Source organism: Calidris pugnax, unplaced genomic scaffold (genome assembly GCF_001431845.1).
Source record: "Calidris pugnax isolate Ruff unplaced genomic scaffold, ASM143184v1 scaffold68, whole genome shotgun sequence".
NCBI classification, from domain to species: Eukaryota; Metazoa; Chordata; class Aves; order Charadriiformes; family Scolopacidae; genus Calidris; species Calidris pugnax.
Window position 1 is genome coordinate 6,128,185 of NW_015090921.1, and position 398 is coordinate 6,128,582.

At 78.1% G+C, this 398-nt stretch overlaps 1 protein-coding gene across 1 annotated transcript in view; it reads left to right on the forward strand.

Annotated features, from left to right (window-relative positions):
* The first annotated feature begins 245 nt into the window (after nt 1-245).
* Nucleotides 246-398, forward strand: part of TMEM62 (transmembrane protein 62) — a 34,605-nt gene continuing 34,452 nt past the window's right edge. The window contains exon 1 of the mRNA XM_014950271.1: nt 246-398. This exon is cut by the window's right edge and continues 22 nt beyond it. Within this exon, the coding sequence (XP_014805757.1) occupies nt 259-398 (140 nt within the window). The 5' untranslated portion in view covers nt 246-258.

A 398-nucleotide genomic window follows, 5' to 3' on the forward strand; every position in this document is an offset into this window, starting at 1 on the left:
CCTCCCCGGCAGTTTTGGGGCAGGCTCAGGGCAAGGGGGCGGCTACAGCCGCTCGCCGCTGCCCGGCCCGGGAGAGGGCGGCCTGAGGAAACCGCCAAGAGCCGATGAGCGCCCACCCCCTCCCGGCCCTGGCACCCTCCTCCGAGCCAACCATCGAGAGGGGCGGCCCGACGAGGCCGAGGAGGTGGGCCGCGACGCGGAAGCCCTGATAGCCGGCGGCGGGCAGGAGAAGGGGGGGGCCGGCCCGGGGGCGGGCGCATGGTGGCCGGGCGGCGGAGGATGCTGAAGCTGGCTGTGGGGCTGCTGGCGGCCGCGGCGGCGGCGCTGCTGCTGGATTGGTACGCAGCTCCGGGGGGGCCGCCGGCGACGGCCCTGACCCGGCGGCGGCCGGCCCCTCA